Here is a 19,158-nt window from a genome sequence, read left to right on the forward strand (position 1 = left end):
AGTCTAGGGACAAAAAAAAACGCTGACAAAGCCTCTTGTCCCTTTGGATCCGTTAATTCACCCGGTTTTTCCCATATAATTTCTAATCTTACTGTAACCTTGTTTTATTTTTTTGTCATGGTTGCTTTAATTGTAGGTGCTACGTATTTGTAAACCCTATATTTTCATATTAATGATATTTAGCAAAAAAAATAAATAAATAAATAAATAAAGAAAATAAAAAATGAGTGTGAAAAAGAAAATTAACATAAAAACAGTGAATAATGTAACCACACGCGAGTAAATTAAGACCACGCGAAGAAGGCTTGTCGTCCAACAAGTGTGACATTTCTGATAGGGCTGACTCAGCCTTAGTGGGCCTAATAAAATGGGCTATAGCGAGAAATCTTTGACATTTAACGTAAAAGCCCAAGTGATTTATGTGATAAACACCAACACACCATTTTAATGATACATCTGTGAGAGAGTTCGGTGATCCATGCATGCAGCTTTAGTTGTAAAGCATTTTAATTTGTGATAAGGAAAAAATTTACATATAATTGGAAACACAATCCGGTTTTATCTCCTGACTTTTCTGTGAATCACAAATTCGTCACAGTTTCCTATTTTTGTCTTATTTTATCTAAATAACATTCAACCTATAAATACTTACCAAGAAATTCATCTGACTCATATTACTTTCTAACTCTTTTTTTTTTGTTCTTTCTTCTTCAATATGGCGAGAGTTTCTATATTGTTATGTTTGGTTCTATTGGTTACATTAGGAGTTGTGATAAGTGTCTCGTTTGCCGACAACATTGAAGTGAAATCCAAAGATCTGGAGAGCAGTAAGAAAGAGAAGAATGTTGATCATCATAATAGTAAAGACAAAGAGAAAGGAGGTGAAAAGGTAGATGACGGCGTTCACCAGGTTGGTTCTAATGATGATGAAAACGATAAGAAGGAAAAAAAGAAAGGGCATGATGATGATGTGAGTAAAAAAGGTGATCAACATGAAAAGAAAGACAATGTTGATGAGAAGAAGAGTGCTGGTCATGATAAAGATGAAAAGAAGCATAAGGATACAAAGAAGGATGGACACGGTGAAGAGGATGATGATGATGATGATGATGATGACACCGATGATGATACTGATGATGACGACGATGATGAAGATGAAACGGATGGAGATGATAATGAAAAGGCGAATATCGGATTATACGAACTCAAGAAAGGAAATCTAACAGTCAAATTCACAAATTGGGGTGCTTCAATCATGTCTCTACACTTCCCTGATAAAAATGGTTAGTGAATCAAATCACGATTAATCATTAGCCAAAATACTACTCATAAAGATTTATTATAATTAATGTTCAATACGAATTTTCAGGGAAAATTGACGATATTGTTCTTGGCTATGATAGCGTCAAAAGCTACAAGGTATGTCGAAATTTGTTTTTACCTTTTTTATTTTTATTTTTTTTTATTTGTTTAAACAATCATTATTTTCTTACACTAAACTAATAAAGTAATTTGTAATCACTAATTAGACCGATAAAGTCTATTTTGGAGCAACCGTGGGACGAGTAGCAAATAGAATAGGAAAGGCCCAATTCAAATTGAACGGTAAAGAGTACAAGACAAGTGCCAACGATGGCAAAAACACACTTCATGGTAAATTAATTATGAGTGCTAAAACATAATTAGATCAATCAGTTATGATTTATATTTGATAGGTGACACTTTTGTTGATTTAGGTGGGAAGAAAGGGTTTGGGGATGTTGTGTGGGCAGTAGCAAAACACAAGTATGATGGCAAGAGTCCTCACATTGTCTTCACTTACACAAGTCCAGATGGTGATCAAGGTCCAAAACTTTTGATTTACAAACCTCATATTATTTTTCAATTCTTTTATTTCACCCCAACGTTTGAAATGTACTATTTTAAGGAAGAATTAAATTAACGGTTGCTAGGTTTTTTTTTGCTTATATAACAATAGGGTTTCCCGGAGAACTCAACGCCACGGTGACATATAAACTTGTTAAAGACAATGAACTGAGTGTGGTGATGGAGGCAAAGCCTAATGATAAAGCAACTCCGGTGAACTTAGCTCATCATACTTATTGGAATCTTGGTGGTCATAACGCTGGAGATATTTTGTCTGAAGAAATCCAAATCCTTGGTTCAAGTTATACTCCGGTCGACGGTGAGCTCATTCCCACCGGACAAATCTCTCCGGTAAAAGGAACACCGTATGATTTTCTCCAACTCCGTCCTATAAAAGATAATATGAAGGATCTTAAAACAGGGTGAGTGTGGGTAGCATATATATATATATACTTTGCTAAAATATAATTTTGGTATGATTATTTTACCTATATGATTCTTTTTAAAACCTTGCAGATACGATATAAACTATTGCTTAGATGGCCAGGCGAATCAGATGAGGAAAATAGTGGAACTTGTAGATAAGAAATCAGGGAGGAAAATGGAGTTATCCGGGAACCAACCGGGTTTGCAATTCTATACCGGAGGAATGTTAAAGGATATCAAAGGGAAGAATGGGGCCGTTAACCAAGCTTACGGAGGATTATGTTTGGAAACACAAAGTTATCCAGATGCATTAAATTATCCGAAATTTCCTTCACAGATTGTCGAGCCAGGGAAAAATTACAAACACACAATGCTCTTCAAGTTTTCGATTGTTTCATAGATTGTTTTAGATTTTGGTACATGCATTATTACCTATGGAACCATGTTCCATGTTTAATGTTCATGAAGAAGAAACTATAATTATATTGTAAGTTTGTAACAATTGTTACTCTATCAAATTTCATGATGAACCTAACGTGTTTATTTCATCTCTACGTACGTATTTTATGTATAACTCATAAGCACTAGCTAGTTTATTTTGATACATAGTTTTGGTTCTGAGAATAATTTCATAAGTAAATTGATGACCAAATTTTCGTAGTTCATTTTTGATATTTTTTCTGATTCTGTATATAACCATATATATATGAGTAGTCAAGGACGTACCAATCTCAATAAGATGCTCACACCAAGTGCTTTTAAGAATCTCGACGTCCTCTTTCAAAGCATCTACGTCATTCTTTTTTTTTGGGGTATAATACAAAGCATCTTTTCGAAGACTTTTACTCATTGGTTCATCAAACAAATACCCTTGGGGCATATGTTGAGATGTCGCTCGTGGTCGTGAGCATAGACTTTCTCGTCTCCGCTTTTGTTATTTCAGTACATCCACTTTCATTAAAATAAAATAATAAAAATCATTAGAATGCTGAGGTTTTTTTTTGAGATTAGAATATCGAACGAACTGAAAGTTAAAACTAAATATAAAGAATGAGTTTGTGATGCACCAACTTTAACGAGATACGACTTTGTGTGTAATCGCTTAAGAATAGTTCAGCGACCCCAATATGTACATTTTTTAAAAAGAAATGTTATATATCAGTATTGCACATTATAATCGGGCACAAGCAAAGGTATAAAATGAGTGTCCTCTGCAACAGCTTAAGAAATAAAATCCACAAATCCTCTCTCGGTTACTGTTAACATCAAATTAAAATACATTTAATGCGATTATGGCGGGTCAATCTATTCGTTAGACGGTGTTTGTTAAATCAAATGTAGAAAAGTTGAAAACAGACATTTAATAGGAGTTGACCTATCCATTATCCATCAACATAAACATGTGCACTTCACCAAAATTCTTATACAACCTTATAAATTATATGAGAAAAAACCCAAAATCTCACATGCCATTATCTAGCTATGTATATATTCCATAAACTACGTATGTAAGTACGTACACGTATATATGTGATGTCCGAATATAATAGTTTTGTGAGCTGACCATAATTTTTTTTTACTTTTGTTATAACTTTCTTTCTACATGATCAAATTCATGTGAAATAATTTTGTGCACAAGAATGAGAACAAAAACTAAATATGCAATTCGTATTTCAAAAATTTAGAGTCGTAAGGGTTTCTGTCGAATATTCAAAACGATTTGTCGAAATTTTGTGCAAAAGAAATTCTTGGTGAAACTGAAACGATTAAGTTTAGTAATGTATCATAACAGAATTAAGAGAAACCATTACCTAACAACTTTACCTCATAATTAACTGGATACTACTAATACAGATTTATTTTGAACATACATATCGTTTTTGGCCAAACTTTCACAATCGCAAGTTTGAGTTTTTGTAGGAAGTGAAGTGGTGGCAGTGAGGTCACATGGAGAGCCCACAAAAGGAGAAAAATATTTGGTACTCTATTTGTTTTCTTGTATGATAATAATAAAAAATAAATAAATGTATATATATATATATATAAAGAGTTTCTAATTAAAAATTAAACTCTTGAATTCAAAAGCATCCAAAGATCCGAAAAAAAAATAAGATAGATGAGTGAACTATTTCTCCGAAACACTGTTTCACTTCTGTTCTCTTTTTGGACTTTTCTCTTTCGTCTTTGGAATGTGTGCTTCCAATAATCTTCCTCAGTTACCTGTGTTACCACTATCGTTATTATCTAAAATTGTTAGTAAAAACTTCCATATTAGTATTTTGCACACACAAAAAAGCTTCCATATTAGTTGGTTACTGTAAATATCTTAAATAAATTAAATAAAACGTTTACTGACTTATATCAGTTCGAGTTTCAGTTCAATTTTTTTTATATACTATAGAAAGAAGTTAAATCAGTTTTTGAAAAGGACAACAGTACTCAACATCGTGACTGAATAAAACGTTGTACTTAGATCTATATGCGACTGACTACGTGACACACATTAAATAGAGTTTTAAACTCTGGTTTAATTAGTTCATTAAAATTTAATGATATATTATAATTTTGTATGAGTTCGTTCTTGTCGATTTTGCAATTTACAAGTACTATAAGAAAGAAAAACATACTTTGCACAAAAAAGGGAAAAAAAAAAAGAACATACTATACTAGCAAAGAAAAATTATTCTAACTATATAACGATAGTGGTTAATTAATAGAAATTTCTAACTAAATTTCTATCGTTTAAGCAGAATTTATTAGATGATAGAAATTTACTATTGTTCAAACTAATGGGGGTTAATTGACATTTCAAGTATAATAAATGAACGAAAATTTAGAATATATAAAATATATATAATTTTGCAGATTTGACGGATGATGATGATTTACGAAAATCAGGGTAACTACTTTTTACTAAAAACATTATCGTATATATCTGATAGTAAGAAAAAATCACACACGAGCACACGATTTTATAAAATAAATTAAAAGGTAGATGGAAAAATGTCAGGTGTAAGATATATTTCATGGCTCATGTTGTGTCAATGGCAGAGCTGGAATCCCACTCGAAGGCACATGCATCTGCAACTTCTCATATGTTTTTGTTATTTTCTTTTTAGCTTTGTGTTCCAACCTAGCAAAATATTTAAAATCAAAATTTATCATATACTATATGTTATACTTTACAAGACGATGTCATTTTGACACGTTCACTTCAGAAGTATATAAAGCTGGAGTTTTGGAAAAAGAAAAAAATAATATTTGCAAAATTAGTGAATAAAACTGATGATTTTGTTTTGGGAATAAACATGATGTTATGCGTAATGCGACTAGCTAAATGAGCGATAAAAATGAAAAATCTTCATTTCTGACGAATATAACATGTTTTAATGCGCTGGTTTGTTATATACGGATATATATTTGCATATGAAAGAAAAAAAAATATTCATTCAATTGAAGTGACGAGAAAAATCATACTACAAATTTGTTGAGTATCCCCCTATACACCAATTTTCTCTACAAACCCAAATGAATTAAAAAAAAAAAAACATAATAACCCAATTCAATTTAATTAAAACAGTGCCAAATAATTTCAAAATAACTCAATTAAAAAAAAATCTATGAAATTTTTCTTTTGATGATAATAGTAATGATATCAAGATGAGTATGATGTTGAAGATTATGAAGTTGTTCTTGAACAGTATACTCAATTGAACTGATGATGATTGTGATGTTGTTGCTGCTGGTCAGGCCATGCCCAATAACTAGCCGACGTGGTTTCATCAATACCATTGAATATATTGCAAAATCCTTGATCTTGTTCTTGAACCATCTGATGATGATCGATATGGGTTGAGGTCGTGGTTGCGGCCGCGGTCGCAGATCGGATTGAAGAAGGGAAAAGATCTTTGATCATGCTCACATGGTTTATGTCTGAAGTATTATTATTATGATTATTTTCTGTGCTCCCATTGTTGCTCCATGAAGCTTCTGCCAATTCTCTCTTGATCTTTGCTGATTCTTTACGGTCGTGTTTCTTCAATGCCACTAACTGTTTTATGTTGCCAATATCATCACACGTAAACCAAAGTCAGTGGAGAGATTTATCACATATAAATTTATTCAATTGTTAAATAAAATAAATTATCGTAATGTCAACTCCACAAGCACATGGGAAGTTTACTAATTTAAAATGTATGTACACAAGAATCTTTATTTAATATTACAAAAAGAGTTTATAATTACTGTCTTTTGACAAACATCTTTGCGTTGGATCAAGAGCCTATCAATAATCTAATTGCAAATGATATCATACTATATATATACATATTAAAGCCATTCTAAGATCTCCAACTACGTGTTAATCCATGAAGTTTTTATATGCTTGATTATTATTGATAATAAGTCATCAACTAAAATTTACGAACTATCAAATATTTATTATTTCTTTCATCGTATAGACCACGAAGAACATATAATATTCAAACATTCATATCAGTTTGATCGGAGTAACGTGATGATGTTGAAATAGAAATACTAGTCGAATTTGTGTGTATATTACATACCTCAGCATGTAGTTTCTTGTTGTGGGCAAGAAGAGAATCGTTGTCCGATTTCAAAACATCAAACTGTTTCTTGAGCGAATCATAGTCTCTCTCGAGCTGCTTTGTCTTCCACCTAGCTCTCCTGTTCTGAAACCATATCGCAATCTGCCTAGGCTGCAATCCCAAAGCCTTGGCAAGCTGCATCTTCCTCTCCGGCTCCAGCTTGTTCCCAAGCTCGAAGCTCTTCTCTAATGCTCTAACTTGCTCTAAATTCAGCCTCTTCTTCTTCTCTCCTAACATCATATGTGACCCATCATCCGATAGATTGTCTTCCTCGCCTACCTGGTCTTGATCATTCATGTTGTTGGTCGTGGTCGGGCTTTTTTGAGTTAGATTATGATGATGATCTGGTACTCCCGTAAACGACATTGATCTGTTCATCATGTAGTTTCCTCCTCCTCCTCCTCCTACACCAAAACAAATACAACAAAGTTAATTACCCACGTTTCTTTTTTGGTAACTTAGGATTCCAAGGCCGAAGTCCAGAATGATCTCGAAGTCGCTATGTGAATTCCGAAGTGAACAAACATTCAATGGAACATAGATAAATTTTGGTAAATTAACATTCAAAGATCTTGAACTCTTTTTTTTGTCGTATATGTGTGTGTGCGTGTATTTGAGAGAGAGAGAGAGAGAGAGAGAGAGAGAGAGAGGTACTTACCATAGAAGAGGTGGGGAGGGCAAGAAGGGAGAGAGGTAGGGGAAGGTAAGTGATGAGTATTGTCTTCATGGAGTTGCTGAAACATGAATCCATGTTGTGGAAAGGCCATCTCCAATCTCAATCCTTCTTGATTATTACTAATATTGTTCCTTCCCTCCTCATACATATACATATATATGATATATAAAATATAAATATATGATATATATACAAACTCTCAAAGCCCAGCAGCGATCAACTCTTCTTATGAATTGTGAGCTGATCAATTTTCCTAGATTAGATAACTTGTTGGAGAACAATATTACACAAGAGCTTTGACAGTTTTCTTGTGAGGAAGAATTAGTGAGAAGAAGAAGAAGAAGAAGAAAGAGATCAGTTCATAGGAGGTTTGTATAGGACCCACCCTTTATACCATCTAAAGCTTTTAGGGCATATGCTGATTTTTCTTTTGATACAATTTGTATAGGACACTTGGGAAATTAAAATTGAAATTTAATGGCACATGGATATGTACATACATTTTCCACTTCATTTATGTATACTGTTTAATCTTATGCTACTAATATACAGCTTAGCTTGTACATATATACAACTATAAACCAACTAATACAATTGATTTAAACATTTTTTTGATCAAAGTAATCCTTTTGTCACACAATTATTATCCTAATATTCACAATTAGATCTCAAGATTCACCAATAAATTATCTTTGAGGGATATGATATAAAGATTAGCTTAAAAAAATCGAGATCAAGGAGATATATATTCAGTGTAAAATGTTGGAAACTTTTAGATCTACTCATGTACAATGTAATTAATATGTACAAACATGTAATCATTTTAAGAAGATAAGCAAACAATTAAAAGAAATGATGACACCCATTACTCTCAATCCTCGAATATAGGCGTAGCATTAGGGAAATTGTAATCAATGCTAATAGTGTCTTGGAGCGGTACGCTTGAATACATTAATTTATCATGCATGAATTTTAATTTTTCAGGTGTAATCAATAATTAATTATATATCCTCCACATATCTAACTGTAGTTTGTACGTATAAGGTTTGCTAGTGCGTATAGATCACCGATTTTATATTAGTGCATTTTTCAAACTTTATTATTAGCATTTTACGTACTGTCGCGTACATATATATATTACTTTTCTTAGAAGGATTTAAAAAAAAAAAAAAAAATCTTATAAGAAAAATCACACTCATTGGTTTTTTGAAGAACATTCCACAGTACAACTTAAACGCATGTGTGTTCTTCTCGCCAGGTAATCGCGTTCACACCATGCACCGACCTAAGTTTTTTCTTACATAACCGAACTTAGTCTTTATTATTTAGAATCTTAGATTCAAAGTATTAAGTGATAACTATTAACTGCGTCAAAAAGAAAAAACATTATATATATATATATAGGTAGATAAAGTCTTTTTTTTTTTTCTTATAAGTTAGAATAAAAACATTCGACTAAATTTTGAAAGTTCGGGGTCCAAATGTGAAGGGTTATCTCTCTCTCTCTTTCTAGACGTGTGACCTAAATATTTTTGAAGAAAGCTCTTTCAATAACGTAACACCTATATATATATATATATATATGCTGATTCCAAACCATTCACCTTATATGTAAATCGTGAAGAAGAAAACAAAATCTATGATATAAATTCATTGTATAGTGTGATAAATAGATATAGTTTGGCAACATGATGATTGAGATGCTCTTTCTTTCACTCTACTGAATTTTGTTGGAAAGAGTTTTTTATGAGAATCCAAGGTAGATGTGAAAGATAAAGAGACCCACCACTAGTGTTTCCCAATTGTCATATCTATGTGGTGGCTTTCGCAGTATCAAACATATATACACAATATGTTTACATTTGTTAATATATGGGGGTATAATGTAATATAGTATTTGAATACAAATAAAAGAATTGGGTCCTACAATATAGTGCCACAGACCTGTCCTACAACAAGGTCTTTCACATGCTTGTATTGGGAAAATTTGAAAGAGTATTAACACCTATCTATCTATCCCCTTTGGCAATATGCTTTTGTTGCAGAAAAATTATTGAAATGTCTTTTTAATTTATAAAAACACTACATTATAATAATAATATTAATAATAATAAAGAAAATATAAATATATGATCTGAAGCTTCTCCAACTAGCTCCACTGCTCCCATGTGCTCTGCTTCCTCTACTTCTCTTCTCTCTGCCTCTTTCTTGGGATACTTCAATTCTCCAATCTTTACTATTATTTTAAACAATTAATATTTATCATTTAACGGGTCCTTTTCTTGTTTCGTTATATTTGTAAACGGGTTCGTTTGATCGTTTCTTTTATGTTAGTTATTGACCCAGTCATGTTTTAAATGTAAATTAACCGTAGTGTTGTTCATATCTTATATTAACCGAAGCTAAAGCGATTGTTCGTTTCTTCACAATTATTATCATGCGACAAGCAAAGTATCTAGAACTAGATTATGTCACGTTCGAATGACTATCTTCATGTTTGAATGACATTATGTCAATATTTTTATTAAGATATATATGAATAATCACGTAAAAATGAATATCTTAATATATATATATATAGCATCAATATCATAAGTTAGACATTAATTTGCATCCGTAAAATTTAGTAGAATTTGATACCGACTATCACTTAGATTCTATTAGTAATGGACCTAACTAACTCCCAAAAGCTAGCTTAAGAGAGGACGATTGCCTCATACTATATATATTGTCCAAGAAATTACGTTTTTTCCAATGTGGGATATATTCTAACACACCCCCCTCACGCTCAGAATTGGACATCTATAGTGTGAAGTTTGTGGAATTGAACATCCACAGGTGGTAGTCCACACAATCGAGAAGAATAGGTCTTGACTCTGATACCATATTAGTAATGGGTCTAATTTATTCCCAAAAGCTAGCTAAGAAAATGAAGATTACCTCATACTATATATATTGCCCAAAAAATTATATTTGTTTCGATGTGGGATATATTCTAACATATTCAAATTCATATGCTTTATGGACAAAAATACAAATATAAGTAGACACTCAAACATTGCCAGTTTCAGGTTTTTAAGAGTATATATATGTGGTAAGATTCGAAGAAAATATTTTAACGTATACGTTTTTCTAGAAAGACGATTTCAAACATTTTTTTAGTGTGAAAATGGATTTCATCCTCTCTTTTTTCACATGATGGATTTTATTCTAAAACCAAATGTTTTTTTTATGTAATAACTACTTTATATAAATAAAATTAAAATATATTTGTTTTCTTTCTTTCTTTTATATTTGTGAGAATAGTAAAATACATGTTTACGATGTATTACTATAATAAATGTTTAGGCGCGAAATGTTGGGTCACCAACCGCTTCTGTCTAGTGAACACTGGTAGTAACTTAGTAGACGAAGAAAGGAAAAAAAAACTAATTTATCTATTTGTTGATTGATTGGATCGCAAAGCTCAAAACAATTTTACTAATGGGCTAACTAACTCGGCCGTGCAAATGGGCCGCTACTTTCCGACACTTCGCCACAGTGATGACGCGCACGTCTTTTTTTTAAGAGTAGAGATGGGCGCGTTATTTATTGCCTTAATTAGTTATGAATTTATGATTATGAAACTCACGCGTGTTGAGCTTACGGGCCTAAATATTTGGGCCTTTAAGAGACCCTATAAATATTACGGCCTCGGTTTGTAGCCAGCCCCTCAGAACATAATAAAAGCCAACAATTTATGTGTTTTTTTTCCTCCTCTAGTCTAGAAATCATAAGATACATAAACTATTATATGTTTTCTTAAATCGATTCTATATACATATGATACATAAATCAAATCCATATCGTTTTTTACCGGCTTTTTCTTTTTTCTTTTTGATACGGCGAAACATAAGCCTTTCCGGTTGTATTATTAGCTAAATCAGTGTAAGTGAGGTAGTAATTTGATTAATGTTGGGGGTTTGAAAAGTCAAAAAACGCGGAAAATGTGGGAAAAGGACAAAAGAGGTACTTACTAGTAGTAAGTAGTAACATTGACCGGTCCTTTTTGGACAATACCGTTAAACAGTGATAACGACCTTAACCGTGAATGTAATTCTTCTCTCTCTCTCTTTATTTTTTCAATTTATATATGCTTTTTACTTTTCATTATTTATGTTTTCTTAGATCGAAGTAGAACACACATAAAAAGGAAAACAATGAAAAAAAAAATTTGTTTAACGGTGTGAACAATTATGTCGGTAGTTATAATAAAAATTAGTAGGGTATAGCAACATTCACTATTTTATGTCCCATCAATTGCATTTGTTTGGAATTTTATAGCCGGTATTGATTTTTTTTTTCTTTTGAATTTCTTCTATTTTTAAATAAGTTATAGAGGTTTTTTTTTCAAAATTAAGCAATGTCCTTATCTTTGCTGTGTGCACAATTTTTTTCGTTAAGGCTTGTTTTGAAATCTTTCTATAACGTCCCATTCTAGCATTCAGATTTCGTACTTGCTATTATAAATTAATTATGATCACTTTTCAACAATTTTATCAGATATTATAAATCGAAATTCAGGCATTCTACTAATATGTGTTTAGCCAACCACATTAAATGACTGTCTGACTAAATTGATTTAAAATACATAAGCATACCACTAAAAATGTATTTGCATAAAAACTAACACAGCTTCAAATTTCTATACAATATATTATTTTTGATGAAAAATAATTTAATAATATATAGTAGAAATCACAACTATTACTATATATATATATATATATATACCCAAAATAATATGGGTATCTTATTTAATGTAAGGTTTCAGTTGAAAGGGACCATATAGAGAGATCCCTACTTACCACCAACTCTACTGTGGAAATTTATAATATGATTCGAATATCAGTACGTAACTATATAAAACAATAATTACAGATACAATATATTCACAGCCTTTGACATGGATATTTAAAAATATAGATAGCAAAATAAAGCTAGCTAGTAATACATCAAAAATGAAGAGTTAAAAACAAAATAGACGTAACAAATTAAGTTCCCTTGCATATCGAAGTATATATTTGAAGTACCCTCACTTTGTCTACGTACTTAATTAAAATAGTATCACGTTTTAGAAGTCTATTGAAAAATCTGGTAACTGGATTACTCGACATGTATATCCTAAAAGATTAGTTAGACATTTTATGTTTGGGTTATTTATTACTTGAAAAACAAGTTTATAAAATAATAAAATAGACAATCGCTATTGGTCGTTGTGAATAGTAGAAAACTCATTCCCAGGTTTAGTTCAGTTATCTTTGTGGGGGAATACTGTTCAGAAAAGAAAAAAACTATGCCATAATAGTGCTCTGAACTTTAGGTCAAATATTCGAAATCGTTTTAGATAATGGAAACTGAAATTCATGTCTTCAAAATAAAACTACATTATAATAGAATAGCTAATTTTTTTTTTTTTGGTCAATCTGATTTCATTGATCTACAACAAGAAGGATTACAATAGCTGGCAAGGATATCAATTCATCCAGAGAACTAAGTCTGCGAGTACAAACCCACTCCTCCAGACTAAGACTAAAAGAGGTGAAACAAAAGGGAAAAAACCCAAACATGCAAAATACACTACATCTAGTCTATTACTTTCCGGATCGAGATCTAGAACTTCAAAAACAGACAAATAAAACCTAAACCTTTGATAATTTAAAACAGATCTGAGACAAAAAAATCACATAAACGGATAAGAATACAAGATTTTCCTTTACCACAAATTAAAACCGAATGGAGATGTCGTGCGAGCCTCTTTATGATGCTCCGATGAGAAGCCTCATAGGCGGTGAGACAGATCCAGAACCTAGAGAAATAGAAAAAAGGAGATCTAGATCTACAAAGTGAGATTCTTTATCTGAGGCAGAATAGATCCGGTTGACGGCTGCCTCTGCCGTGAAAAGGGACGGCCAAATCCGAGGCTGAGCTTGACGGAGTTTTATAGATAAGCACCAGAAACCCAGAAAACGAAAAGGTTTAAGATTCATAATCTAGATCTGAAAAAACCAGATCTATGCCGTTGGAAGAAAACAAAAACATAAATGAGCCGAAAATTAAGAAATAACGAGACTAAAGAAAGAAAACCCCAGCTCCGAAAACCCCAGCTAAATTACTTTTACCTAACCTAGAAAAGTCAAAAAAGTTTTTTTTTTCTTTTGACGAAAGAGTCAAAGGCTTATTTTATGTTAAAAGGTAAAAGTTTTCGTAGTCAAAAGTTTCTCGTTAGTTGTTTCATAAGCTACCATTTTCAACCGATTTAACTACTTTACCGTTGCATCATGTAGAATTATTTTTGGTGAATTTTTTATAGACAAATTGCATAGTGTATATATTATGGAAAGAGAGAACTCCACAAGTTCTTGAAACATCCAGTGAGTAACAAATCATGAAAAATCTCCATACTAATGAATTATATACATATTTGAAAGACGATTGTGTTACAGTCACATCATGTCTTATATTTTTATGTATGTGCAGATAGTTATGTATATATATGTGACCGTGTGAGTAATTTACTTAATTACTACGCTAATTTATGCAAAATTTGTGGCTTATGATCCCAATTCTCCGACAAATCTAAGTATTAACGTCATTTATGTTTCACATCTGCTCACAAAAGACGACAAACTCCTTTTAAGAATCTGATTTAGTGTATGTTGAACTCTGTACTAATTTTCTAAAAAGACTCTGTACTAATTTTTTTGTTGCCAAAAATCGCGTTACTTTATGGTGTCCTTATTGCCACATTAATAAGCAAGATTCGTGTGATCCTGCCACTTGATATTTCAACCAAAGACTTTCATATGTTTCATAATATAAAGATATATGAATAATTAAATTACAAAATAAAATATAAAGAAAAAGAAAACATAATACCAAAAAAAGTACGCTTTAAAATGACAATATATATATTAATCAACTTTTTTTATAAATCTTGAAGATTAGTCTAAAATTCGGTTGAAAATTATAATTAAAGCTTAATGGTTGCATGCATGACGTTAAACCAAAAGAGGGTCAATTTGTGAACCCTAGCTAGCTATGATTGTAAATAATATATAAGAAACATATAATAGATAATTAAGCGCACCCTGATGGATCAACCTCTCAATGAGACACACACAAATATATAAAGCACAACTACTCAATAATTATCCATTAATCAAGCTCCTAATAACGGCTGCTTGTGGGCTATTAGGATCAATGGTGTCCAAAAGCTGCGTCAATCGATCACTGAGGTCATCGGCTTCCTTGTTCAAGTTTCTTATGTAGTTGCAAGTCTCTTGTAACACTTTCGACGCTGATACCTACATACATTTTTCAAATTGTACATTCTATAGTAAGAATTTAATATAATAATATTCTATTCATTAATACAAATACTCAAACGAGTCTTAGCTTTAAGTTATGATGCTAATGGCTTATTATAAAGCTTAAGATAAATTATGCTCATAACTTGCCAAAAGTTAACACATTGGTTTTGAAATTGAAAACAAATCTGAATGGTTGTGTGTACTATAAGAAAACGATGCTTCCATATATAGAAACCGGCTTTTTCTTAATTATCTAGTGTTCGTCCTTTTCGTGTTGTATATAAATTAGAAACTAAGAAAACTAAATAAAAAAATAAGTCGGTGCTGTACATATATATAAATGTATTGAATTGATAGTCCGTGAAGCAATATAGTCGTCTCACATTCAATGTAATTAATCAATGATAAAAGCAAAATTAGTTAGAGAAGCTTAATGCTGAAGTTAGGGAAAATAATCAAATATGTTCCCCTTCTCCTCAAAGTCCGGTTAATAGTCAAAAGTCTTTTTAGACACTTCAGAATGCAATCTCCCACACGTAATTCGATATATATGAGTATAATGCACTATTCCAACATGTTGTATATGTGTGTTTCTCTATTGAACAGAATGACTAACCCTAGATATATATCATAAAATTCAAACTTATATGACTATATATGCCGAACAGCCCAAATTAATCCTTCCTAGTACATAGAATTACTGTAACTTTGTAGAAATTTTTACCGTGCTAGAGCGTCGGTTCTGGCGAATCTCCGGAATGGACTGTCCGAGCTTTGAGATGAGATCAGCGATCTGATCATCGCTAATTCTTGATGATGAGCTTGCTTGTCTCGACCTTCTGCTTGACGACATTTTGATTTACAAGATATATTAAAAATATATTCTTATAAATATAAATCCAAGAATAGACCACTTCTATTGATGGCTTGTGGGTTACAGAAGAAGTATAATTGTTTGTGCTTGTCGAAAGAAAGGGAGAAGGAAGAAGGAGAAGAAATGGTGTTATATAGAGAGAACTAGGACCACTTTTAGAGAGAAAGAGAGTAATAATACAAATAAACTTAAATATGGAGTTTATGACGAAGACAAATAAACTCGATATTATGTACAAGACACGTGAATTTACGATTGATCAGATTGCAATGTCTAATATTATATACTTCTTGCGCTTTCACCAAAAATAGTGTTATACAACTTTATTTTTATTTTTATAGTTTCATATACAACTTTAAATATATTTTTTAACTCTACTATTTCAGCTTATAAATTAAAAGATCTTTTTTACAGAAATTATTTAAAATGATACTTTTTTTGTCTAAAATTATCTAATACTATAAATTGGTTATCTAATACGTATTGACGATTACTTTTAGTAAATGACTCTAAATTTGACTAATATAAATACCTATTTATATTAGTCACCATTGCACCATTGCAAAAATAAATTTAGAGTGAAACTCAACCCAATTTGTACCTATTTGCTTAAAACAAAAAGACACCATATCAAAAAATGATAAACATATTGAAGATATTTATAAATTTGATATTTTCTTATATTTACAAAATCCTTTTATTATTGACAATAACATTAATCCTAGATCTCCAAAAAACCTTGTTTTTTCTTAAAAAATTTCAAAATTGATACTAAAATTTTGGGTTGCTTAATTATTGACAAATTCTTTCATGGGATAGAACATAGTATCTATTATTTCTTATTTAAGTTTTTATATAAATAAGTAATAAATATAGACTGTAAGCCTATATATTTTATTATTGTAGTATTTCATTTATTGAAATTTATTTGATTATTATAGTATTATAATCTTATATATATTTTTGAAATCTTTTCAAAACAGTAAATTAGTTATATTGTTAATACCTCTTATTTTGTATCATTCAATAATTCACAAGTGAAAATTTAGAGTGACATAAAGCATCAAGACAATGTTTTCACTCTGCCAAAAGAAAAACAATGTTTTCACTTGGATTGATAAGTAAATATTAGATAACTAAACCAAAATATAAACTTAGTTGATCATAAATTCTGCCTCATAATAGATATATAATTTTTACAACCATTTATTTTATTAATTTGAAATAGTAAAAAATATCTCAGAAAGCATGATTTTTATGTAGTCCATACGGATACAAAACTAGTATTACATTAATTGTATAGTAAAAATTATTAAAATTAAAAGAATGATTAGGCATAGTAATCAGAACCTTAATTAATTGCTCACTAGTTTTGCTTGAGGTGAGAGTTTTTGAGAATGCATCATTAATTTTTAAAGACCAAACGACCACCATTCAAAAATATAACTAATCTTCATAATTTTTAATTGTCATGTGAAATCTGATATAATCATAGAGAAACTAATTTTAATATTTACAGAGGGAAGCGATTTCTGAATTCTACCAATAAAACAATGAACATTAAAATATCATCACGTGATTTTATCTTATTATACTAGCTAGTGTAACGCTTGTCTCTATATACTTATCATATATATATGATATCATTATTTTATGATCGATGATACGTTAAACTAAGAAGATTTTGTGTATCAGTTATAGATACGGGTAAATAAAAACAATGGACTTAGGTCAATTTGAGAGGAACGTACGGTATCTATCCTAACCAATAGGGAGGGGCTAGTCTCCAAGCTCTTGATCACGTGTACCTCAATACATAGTGTATGCTTATTTATGTAATGTTTAAGTGGCATTTCATCATATCACCGAACCCAATATTTCACGAGCTTGTTCTAAGACTTAGACAGGTGATTTCCAAACTAACATTCGTATACTTCAGTGCGTAATTTCCAAATTTCAATTTTTTTATGATTTATATAAAGACATGGTAATGTTATTTTGGTGTCATACCAACAAAACATTTACATGATGGTAAAGATGATCATATGCAAAAAATATGAATGAATGATGATAAGTAGATGCATGATATATATTAGAAAACAAGGAGATGGTGTGATAAATTGGACATTTAAGAAAAATGTTTGCTGATGAGCACACAAAGGTGGGACTATTAATGTTTTAATACTTTTGTAAGTTAAATTGTTATAAATAAAAACCAGTTTTAACCTCCCATGTGATGATAGGACACTCTTTCTCCCCTCTAATCAGGGAGCATGAGCATCCCCATCCTTCACGCCCCCTCCCACATGACCTCCTCTTTTCTCTGTTTTTTTTTTCCTCTCGTTCTTATCTTTTTTTTTTTTACGGTAGCGGTGAGATTACTATATCCAAAAATTTATGCTTTTAGTTACAACGTTTGCAAAGCTTGTATTTATAGCATTAGTGTTCGTACTAATATCCTCGATGTACCATGCACAAGTCAAATTTAATACGCTTGAATACATGTTATTACAAAAAGGGAACATGCAAGTTTAACTTTTTTAATTTACGAAGTTCTAGTACTCTAAACTCTTGCATATATAGAATAAGTAACAAAGAACTTGAGCCAATACATTCATTGTCAAATGTTTTCAAATCAAAACCTCGTAAAACTTAAGAATATTAAAAAAAAAATGCTTTTAATTCTTGGCATGTATTGATCTTTAATCACAACTAATCAGACACTTGTTGTCTGTAAGAGTTTTAATCATTCGGAACCTTCCCTTCTTCCATAATAGAAAATATATAAACGAGCATGTTGGATACCATAAATCAATTCTCTAGACACAACTACTGCGTGCTACCTTAAGTCTCAAAGCATATCCAAAGTTCTGGTTACTACGTGGCAACTTGTGAATAGTCAGAACATAGAAGAGGGATCGTTCTTACTCAATATATATATATATATATATATATATATATATATATATATCCAAATCTTGATTAGCTAATTGTCAAGATTCGAGGACTAAAGTAACATGTCAAATACTATAGAAATTAACTTATGAATCTTACTATCTTCAAAATTTTCCATAGATATGATAAAAGGCAATATCATCAAAGAGAGGCACATGTGTTCTTGGAAATGTAGACATTGACTGTGAATGCTTGTCTGCGTCTGTTTGTATTCTAAATGTCTATCGAATATGTACCACCAAAAATTCTTTCATTTTTATTTTTATATTTTTTTCATTCTCTTGATTTTTCTGTCTCGAATTTAAATCGTAGGTTTCTTGTAACCAACGACACGCTTCTGTCATAATAATATGATATATACTTATGTCTCCAATCTCTGCATCTATATTTTGTGTTTGTAGT

At 31.0% G+C, this 19,158-nt stretch overlaps 3 protein-coding genes across 3 annotated transcripts; 1 reads left to right on the top strand and 2 right to left on the bottom strand.

Annotated features, from left to right (window-relative positions):
• Nucleotides 1–535: 535 nt before the first annotated feature.
• LOC104705789 (uncharacterized) lies at nt 536–2,844 on the top strand. The gene is made up of 6 exons (XM_010421866.2): nt 536–1,283; nt 1,370–1,419; nt 1,530–1,653; nt 1,737–1,844; nt 1,979–2,288; nt 2,383–2,844. Exons 1-6 carry the CDS (start codon nt 716–718, stop codon nt 2,690–2,692), a joined length of 1,470 nt encoding a protein of 489 aa, XP_010420168.1. The 5' UTR covers nt 536–715; the 3' UTR covers nt 2,693–2,844.
• A 2,875-nt stretch (nt 2,845–5,719) lies between these two features.
• On the bottom strand, nt 5,720–7,990 carry LOC104705790 (homeobox-leucine zipper protein HAT7-like). The gene is made up of 3 exons (XM_010421867.3): nt 7,558–7,990; nt 6,858–7,303; nt 5,720–6,343 (listed from the first exon to the last, which is right to left on the bottom strand). Exons 1-3 carry the CDS (start codon nt 7,727–7,729, stop codon nt 5,999–6,001), a joined length of 963 nt encoding a protein of 320 aa, XP_010420169.1. The 5' UTR covers nt 7,730–7,990; the 3' UTR covers nt 5,720–5,998.
• A 6,625-nt stretch (nt 7,991–14,615) lies between these two features.
• On the bottom strand, nt 14,616–15,916 carry LOC104705791 (transcription factor PRE2). The gene is made up of 2 exons (XM_010421869.3): nt 15,652–15,916; nt 14,616–14,921 (listed from the first exon to the last, which is right to left on the bottom strand). The coding sequence occupies exons 1-2, from the start codon at nt 15,778–15,780 to the stop codon at nt 14,766–14,768; spliced, it is 285 nt and encodes a 94-aa protein (XP_010420171.1). The 5' UTR covers nt 15,781–15,916; the 3' UTR covers nt 14,616–14,765.
• Between the last annotated feature and the right edge of the window lie 3,242 nt (nt 15,917–19,158).

This window comes from Camelina sativa, chromosome 8 (genome assembly GCF_030686135.1).
Source record: "Camelina sativa cultivar CO46 ecotype springtype chromosome 8, ASM3068613v1".
NCBI lineage: Eukaryota > Viridiplantae > Streptophyta > Magnoliopsida > Brassicales > Brassicaceae > Camelina > Camelina sativa.

Coding starts and splice junctions, on each gene's coding strand:
- LOC104705790 (XM_010421867.3), bottom strand. CDS start 7,729: ATGTATATGTATGAGGAGGGAAGGAACAATATTAGTAATAATCAAGAA. Junction 7,304..7,557: donor CCCTCCCCACCTCTTCTATG/GTAAGTACCTCT, acceptor GTTTTGGTGTAG/GAGGAGGAGGAGGAGGAAAC. Junction 6,344..6,857: donor ACAAGAAACTACATGCTGAG/GTATGTAATATA, acceptor AACATAAAACAG/TTAGTGGCATTGAAGAAACA.
- LOC104705789 (XM_010421866.2), top strand. CDS start 716: ATGGCGAGAGTTTCTATATTGTTATGTTTGGTTCTATTGGTTACATTA. Junction 1,284..1,369: donor ACACTTCCCTGATAAAAATG/GTTAGTGAATCA, acceptor ACGAATTTTCAG/GGAAAATTGACGATATTGTT. Junction 2,289..2,382: donor ATGAAGGATCTTAAAACAGG/GTGAGTGTGGGT, acceptor AAAACCTTGCAG/ATACGATATAAACTATTGCT.
- LOC104705791 (XM_010421869.3), bottom strand. CDS start 15,780: ATGTCGTCAAGCAGAAGGTCGAGACAAGCAAGCTCATCATCAAGAATT. Junction 14,922..15,651: donor AGAACCGACGCTCTAGCACG/GTAAAAATTTCT, acceptor AAATGTATGTAG/GTATCAGCGTCGAAAGTGTT.